The sequence below is a fragment of the Pelmatolapia mariae genome, linkage group LG10_11 (assembly GCF_036321145.2).
Source record: "Pelmatolapia mariae isolate MD_Pm_ZW linkage group LG10_11, Pm_UMD_F_2, whole genome shotgun sequence".
In the NCBI taxonomy this organism is placed as follows: domain Eukaryota; kingdom Metazoa; phylum Chordata; class Actinopteri; order Cichliformes; family Cichlidae; genus Pelmatolapia; species Pelmatolapia mariae.
This window is the reverse complement of record NC_086236.1, coordinates 37,797,197-37,805,238: the sequence shown is the minus strand read 5'-3', so window position 1 is coordinate 37,805,238 and position 8,042 is coordinate 37,797,197. Positions and strand designations below refer to the sequence as shown.

The following is an 8,042-nucleotide window of genomic DNA, read 5'->3' as shown; positions in this document are numbered from 1 at the left end:
ACCCCTCAACCAAAAACACCTTCATTTAGAAACAGCATTTTGTTTACTTGTAAATATTAGACAAAGAGAACACATTTGTTTGATGATCTGAAACATTGAAGTGTGACAAACACACAAAGAATGAGGAAATCAGGAAAGAGGGGCACACTTTCACGCCAATGAACTCACAATGTATATACAAATAAAGTTAATAACTTCATTTTAATAAATACTATTGTTCATACATGAATATAAAATCTGTGACACTGTAACCAAAGCATTTTAACATGAACTTGGATTTATGAATGACAAACGGCTTTGATTTGTTGGTTGTTAATGTCTTTCTTCATCAAAGGTTCAATAAATACTTCATATTCTAACTTTCTTCATATAACTACAATCTTTTAACAACTTCAGCTTCCTTCCTTCTTTCTCTCACTCTTCTGTGTAGAGATCACAAGTTTAATTTTCTAAAAGTATTCAAACATCACCAGCTTTTGCAGTGCGAGTGGAAATGGGAGAATCTGACACAGACGAGTTTTACTGGAAACAGCAGGGCACAAACTGCTGCTGCACATCACAGCCCTCTAGACAGTCATTCAGCTCCACCGATACAAGTCTGCATCAAAAATGGTGATTGAACCATCATATGTTGTGTTCATCATATTGACGCAGACCGCGTGCACACTGATCATCGGTCGGCTTCATCACGTCCTCCTTACGGCAGCTGATGCACCACGACAGCTTCAGCAGAGCCGCTGGTAGCTTGTTAGCACGATGAAGCATGACATGTGGAAGGACAGGACAGAGTCGTTTGCGTAAACGCTGGCAGGAGAATATGAAGAACATGAACACTCACTGTGAATGACTGACTTTATTTAAGGACTGCAAACAAACGCGACACCGAGACGTTCAAACTGGATGTAAACAGTGCTCCATTAGAGCACCTGGATTATAATTAGGGCAGTTATCCCGTCGGACAGGTGGCAAAATGCAAAAACCCGAAGAAGAAATCGAGATGATTTTCGCATAGATGGCGGTAATGCGCCCCGCCGCTTGTCGCTACCTACCACTAAAACCAAAGAAGAAGAGCTGTAGCGTTAGCTTCACGGCTGTGGACGCATATAGCAGTAATGCTTCCGAGTTGGTTTCAGTTGAGGAGCCACCATGGGCGCTCGGTGCGCAGCCTAACATGCTCATAACGCTGTGCTACGTCTACATGTGGGTGCGCTTTCACAGGTGCTACTCTGCGCTGATCCGGAGCAGTCTGTCCCGGCTGAACAGCAGCAGCTTCAGCTTCAGCCTGTGCTCGCGCCGCGCTGAGCGCGCGCGTTCAGGCTCGCTTCAGCTCGAGGACAACGTGTTTCTTCAGCGGGGAGATAAAGCCGTGTATGTTAGCGAGCCTCAGGTTGGTCACCGGACACACGCTTACGTCATACCGTGGAGAGCGAGTACTTCCTGAACGCTTTAAAATCTTACTAATCTTACAGTTTGACAGCTGTGTGTGTGTTCATGTGCGGTGGGCTGTCACACGCGCAGGTCCCCACGGAGCCTGACCTGAACAGCACGCTGAGCACCTTTCTGAAGCTGTGCCGCAGCTAAACGGATGGAAAGCTGCGAGTTAGGCTGGCGTTCACTCAGTGATACAATGTGTGTGTGTGTGTGTGTGTGTGCACCAGTGGCACAAAACTCCTTGTGCCACTGGTGTCTCACTGTAGTTTCACTGTAATTTCAAAGGTGTCTCATTAGTGTCTCACTGCTGTCTCATTGATGTCCCACTGTAGTGTCACTGGTTTCTCACTTTAGTCTCACTGTAGTGTCTCACTGGTGTCTCACTGGTGTCACACTTTAGTCTCACTGGTGTCTCACTGTAGTGTCACTGGTTTCTCACTGTAGTGTCACTGGTTTCTCACTGTAGTGTCACTGGTTTCTCACTGGTGTCACACTTTAGTCTCACTGGTGTCTCACTGTAGTGTTACTGGTTTCTCACTGTAGTCTCACTGTAGTGCCATTGGTGTCTCACTGGTGCCTCACTGGTTTCTCACTGTAGTGTCCCACTGTTGTGTCACTGGTGTCCCACTGTAGTGTCACTGGTGTCTCACTGTAGTGTTACTGGTGTCTCACTGTAGTCTCTCTGGTGTCTCACTGTAGTGTCTCATTGGTGTCTCACTGTAGTGTCTCATTGGTGTCTCACTGTAGTGTCTCATTGGTGTCTCACTGTAGTGTCTCACTGTAGTGTCTCACTGTAGTGTTACTGGTTTCTCACTGTAGTGTCCCACTGTAGTGTCACTGGTGTCCCACTGTAGTGTCACTGGTGTCTCACTGTAGTGTCACTGGTGTCTCACTGTAGTGTTACTGGTGTCTCACTGTAGTGTCTCATTGGTGTCTCACCGTAGTGTCCCACTGTAGTGTCACTGGTTTCTCACTGTAGTCTCTCTGGTGTCTCATTGGTGTCTCACTGTAGTGTCACTGGTTTCTCACTGTAGTGTTACTGGTGTCTCACTGTAGTGTCTCTGGTGTCTCACTGTAGTCTCACTGGTGTCTCACTGTAGTCTCATTGGTGTCTCACCGTAGTGTCCCACTGTAGTGTCACTGGTTTCTCACTGTAGTCTCTCTGGTGTCTCATTGGTGTCTCACTGTAGTGTCACTGGTTTCTCACTGTAGTGTTACTGGTGTCTCACTGTAGTGTTACTGGTGTCTCACTGTAGTGTCTCTGGTGTCTCACTGTAGTCTCACTGGTTTCTCACTGTAGTGCCATTGGTGTCTCACTGGTGCCTCACTGGTTTCTCACTGTAGTGTCCCACTGTAGTGTCTCATTGGTGTCTCACTGTAGTGTTACTGGTGTCTCACTGTAGTGTTACTGGTGTCTCACTGTAGTCTCACTGGTGTCTCACTGTAGTCTCATTGGTGTCTCACCGTAGTGTCCCACTGTAGTGTCACTGGTTTCTCACTGTAGTGTTACTGGTGTCTCACTGTAGTGTCTCATTGGTGTCTCACTGTAGTCTCTCTGGTGTCTCACTGTAGTCTCATTGGTGTCTCACCGTAGTGTCCCACTGTAGTGTCACTGGTTTCTCACTGTAGTGCCATTGGTGTCTCACTGGTGCCTCACTGGTTTCTCACTGTAGTGTCCCACTGTAGTGTCTCATTGGTGTCTCACTGTAGTGTTACTGGTGTCTCACTGTAGTCTCTCTGGTGTCTCACTGTAGTCTCTCTGGTGTCTCACTGTAGTCTCTCTGGTGTCTCACTGTAGTGTCTCATTGGTGTCTCACTGTAGTGTCTCATTGGTGTCTCACTGTAGTGTCTCACTGTAGTCTCTCTGGTCTCTCACTGTAGTCTCATTGGTGTCTCACCGTAGTGTCCCACTGTAGTGTCACTGGTTTCTCACTGTAGTCTCATTGGTGTCTCACCGTAGTGTCCCACTGTAGTGTCACTGGTGTCTCACTGGTGCCTCACTGGTTTCTCACTGTAGTGTCCCACTGTAGTGTCTCATTGGTGTCTCACTGTAGTCTCTCTGGTGTCTCACTGTAGTCTCTCTGGTGTCTCACTGTAGTGTCTCATTGGTGTCTCACTGTAGTGTCTCACTGTAGTGTTACTGGTTTCTCACTGTAGTCTCTCTGGTCTCTCACTGTAGTCTCATTGGTGTCTCACCGTAGTGTCCCACTGTAGTGTCACTGTAGTCTCACTGTAGTGCCATTGGTGTCTCACTGGTGCCTCACTGGTTTCTCACTGTAGTGTCCCACTGTAGTGTCTCATTGGTGTTTCACTGTAGTGTTACTGGTTTCTCACTGTAGTCTCTCTGGTGTCTCACTGTAGTCTCTCTGGTGTCTCATTGGTGTCCCACTGTAGTGTCACTGGTGTCCCACTGTAGTGTCACTGGTGTCCCACTGTAGTGTCACTGGTGTCCCACTGTAGTGTCACTGGTGACTCACTGTAGTCTTACTGGTGACTCACTGTAGTCTTACTGGTGACTCACTGTAGTCTTACTGGTGACTCACTGTAGTCTTACTGGTGACTCACTGTAGTCTCTCTGGTGACTCACTGTAGTCTCTCTGGTGACTCACTGGTATCTCACTGTAGTGTTACTGGTGTCTCACTGGTGTCTGTGAGATGTGCGCAGCTGTGCTCTATAGAATGTGCTTATGCTGCTCTGAGTTTTACATTACAGAAAACTACAAACAAGTTCAAGAAAACTGAAATAGAGACACATTTTCAAATACATATGGCATACAGTCACAGGCACTTTAATAGGTACAGCTGTTAAAGAGCCTGTACTCCAGTCACACAAATCTCTAATCCGCCAGTCACACGGCAGCATGCAGATGTGGTGTACCACTGGCTGAAGTTCAAAGCAATGTTTACTGGGTGCTACCCACAGTCATCTTTCTGTCAGGAAAGCACCTGAAGCAGCTCACACTGAGAGTGCAGGGCACTGCTGACTGATGTTTGACCAGGTGGCCAGTACATCAGACACACCAGCTGTCAGCTGGTAAAGTGCAGTAAGCGAATCATTCCCGGGAATTGGCTTGGCTATATTCCAGTTTATTCTGACAGCAAGACTGGTTCAGTAGTTTTTTTTGTTTGTGGGCTGTAACATTTGTAGACTGAGACGTAGCTCATTTGGTGTGCGCTGTTTTCCTTAAGCCTGCATGCTGGATTTAGATAAAAAAAAGCTACTACTCTAATTATAAATCAGAAACTAATTATTTTGAACACTTGTGTCACTCCGGTCTCAGCTCATCAAATCATCATGACCTAAAATTTAATGTTAGAAGTGTTCAACATGCATAAACAACATTAAACTAATTCACTCCGTATCATTTGCAGTTTGAACGTTTGTCTTTTTGTGAATGTGTGCTGGAATATGAGACTTTGTAGGAGTGCTGCATTTTTCCTCATATTTTCCCCCACGAGCCAATACTCGTATATTTTTTTACATCTCTGGCTCAAATTACAGAATCTCTCTGATTGAGAAATCACTCATCTTTGGAAATGAGTTTATTACAGAGAAATGGCTCTTTCCAAAATAAAAGCTATACTATACGCTTCTTCTGGGGTATACTCTCAGCAGCATATTAAACATATCAGGTCCCCGTAAGGAGAATCATGTGCTAACGGCTGTCTAAATGACACGGGTAAAGTTTGTAGCATGCGTGCTTGTTGTTTTTGTCTGCTTCCACTTGTCTTTGCACTAGGATGATGTCGGCGTAGATGTGCAGTCATATTCGTTGTGTTCCCACTAGTGCTGTCAGCGTTAATCTGAAATGACGTTAACGCCACAACACGGCAAATCTCCGTTAACGAGTTATCGCGGATCGTCCCGTGTGTGGGGCTGGACGGCGTCAACACGTTAACAAGCTAACTGCGCTAACGCGCTAGTTCCCACCAATTGAGCATTGCGTGGCACATCCGACATACTGTTTTACTTTTGTCCATGACGCGCTTACCTTCAGGGTCATACTTCACATGAAAACCAAGATAGTTCCAAACGCCAGATCTGAATGAGGGTGGGGGAGGTTCAGTTTCAGGTAGCATTGAGGCAGTTGCCATGTTGCAACGAGCTTAACTTTTGTCTCGCTAGCTTGCGCTGCGCTCAGTGGATCTGCTCTCGACAGTGCAGCCTAGGTGGAGTAGTCGAACGCAGATCCACTGAGCGCTCAACACAGACAGCATCGTCAGAAGAAAAGTTGATAAAATAAATAAAAAATTTTGTATTGTTCGATACACATGCGTACCGAACCGAAAGCACTGTATCGAACGGTTCAGTATCGATACGAGTATTGTTGCACCCCTGAGATAGATAGATATATATATATATATATATATATATATATATATATATATATATATACACACACACAGTGGCTTGCAAAAGTATTCGGCCCCCTTGAACTTTTCCACATTTTGTCACATTACAGCCACAAACATGAATCAATGTTATTGGAATTCCACGTGAAAGACCAATACAAAGTGGTGTACACGTGAGAAGTGGAACGAAAATCATACATGATTCCAAACATTTTTTACAAATAAATAACTGCAAAGTGGGGTGTGCGTAATTATTCAGCCCCCTGAGTCAATACTTTGTAGAACCACCTTTTGCTGCAATTACAGCTGCCAGTCTTTTAGGGTATGTCTCTACCAGCTTTGCACATCTACAGACTGAAATCCTTGCCCATTCTTCTTTGCAAAACAGCTCCACAACTGCCCTGTGACGGCCTCAGAGGTTGTCTAAGAGAATATTGGGAGCAACAACACCATGAAGTCCAAAGAGCACACCAGACAGGTCAGGGATAAAGTTATTGAGAAATTTAAATCAGGCTTAGGCTACAAAAAGATTTCCCAAGCCTTGAACATCCCACGGAGCACTGTTCAAGCCATCATTCAGAAATGGAAGGAGTATGGCACAACTGTAAACCTACCAAGACAAGGCCGTCCACCTAAACTCACAGGCTGAACAAGGAGAGCGCTGATCAGAAATGCAGCCAAGATGCCCATGGTGACTCTGGACGAGCTGCAGAGATCTACAGCTCAGGTGGGGGAATCTGTCCATAGGACAACTATTAGTCATGCACTGCACAAAGTTGGCCTTTATGGAAGAGTGGCAAGAAGAAAGCCATTGTTAACAGAAAACCATAAGAAGTCCCGTTTGCAGTTTGCCACAAGCCATGTGGGGGACACAGCAAACATGTGGAAGAAGGTGCTCTGGTCAGATGAGACCAAAATGCAAAACGCTATGTGTGGCGGAAAACTAACACTGCACATCACTCTGAACACACCATCCCCACTGTCAAATATGGTGGTGGCAGCATCATGCTCTGGGGGTGCTTCTCTTCAGCAGGGACAGGGAAGCTGGTCAGAGTTGATGGGAAGATGGATGGAGCCAAATACAGGGCAATCTCGGAAGAAAACCTCTTGGAGTCTGCAAAAGACTTGAGACTGGGGCGGAGGTTCACCTTCCAGCAGGACAACGACCCTAAACATAAAGCCAGATCAACAATGGAATGGTTTAAAACAAAACATATCCATGTGTTAGAATGGCCCAGTCAAAGTCCAGATCTAAATCCAATCCAGAATCTGTGGCAAGATCTGAACACTGCTGTTCACAAACGCTGTCCATCTAATCTGACTGAGCTGGAGCTGTTTTGCAAAGAAGAATGGGCAAGGACTTCAGTCTGTAGATGTGCAAAGCTGGTAGAGACATACCCTAAAAGACTGGCAGCTGGAACTGCAGCAAAAGGTGGTTCTACAAAGTATTGACTCAGGGGGCTGAATAATTACGCACACCCCACTTTGCAGTTATTTATTTGTAAAAAATGTTTGGAATCATGTATGATTTTCGTTCCACTTCTCACGTGTACACCACTTTGTATTGGTCTTTCACGTGGAATTCCAATAACATTGATTCATGTTTGTGGCTGTAACGTGACAAAATGTGGAAAAGTCCAAGGGGGCCGAATACTTTTGCAAGCCACTGTATATTAGTAAAGGCCAGTCTGCCGTGTCAGGTTTGTTGGTGAACCCACTAATAGTACCCTCTGGGCCCTTTCATGAGTTCCCACTCTCCAGGCCACTGGTTCCATTATCAGACAGATCCCTGGATCATTAGGTAGGATGTTGCACAGACTTTGCTGCATAGTGCATTGCTGGTGTAATGGTGAAATGCTGAGCAGTGTTAGGATCAGAATGCACCCTTGTATGAAAACAGAACGAGGTGATTGTAACTACCACTCGTGTCTTGCACAAGCATGGGAAGAGTGAATACAGAGGAACAGGTCAGCTGTTACAGTATGAGGGACTAGCTTTAACAGCTGGTCATGCTGAGGCCATTCCCACAATGAAATAACTCTGTTACTAAAGACGTCTTAGTCCAACACTTTCATATCAGTCACATTGTACACCACGCTGATACCATACTTGATAATGGGGCAGTCAGAAAACATGTGACTATTGTTACTAACTACTTTATGTGTAACACTTTGTAGTGTTTGAACTTGTCGTCTGTTCTGTCTGTACTTTTCCAGGTATGTGAGGACCTCAGCCAGTGGACTGTTCTCCTGCGGTCC

General features: G+C 45.5%; 1 protein-coding gene across 2 annotated transcripts in view; it reads left to right on the top strand.

Moving 5' to 3' along the window:
• The first annotated feature begins 277 nt into the window (after positions 1–277).
• Positions 278–8,042, top strand: part of hlcs (holocarboxylase synthetase (biotin-(proprionyl-CoA-carboxylase (ATP-hydrolysing)) ligase)) — a 46,506-nt gene continuing 38,741 nt past the window's right edge. Inside the window, exons 1-2 of one of the 2 annotated variants that reach the window (XM_063488282.1) lie at positions 278–1,387; positions 8,001–8,042. The exon at positions 8,001–8,042 is cut by the window's right edge and continues 99 nt beyond it. In XM_063488282.1, coding sequence (XP_063344352.1) covers positions 1,013–1,387; positions 8,001–8,042 — 417 coding nt within the window. In that variant the 5' untranslated portion in view covers positions 278–1,012. The remainder of the gene's footprint in view (positions 1,388–8,000) is intronic. The other variant, XM_063488283.1, reaches the window with a different exon arrangement.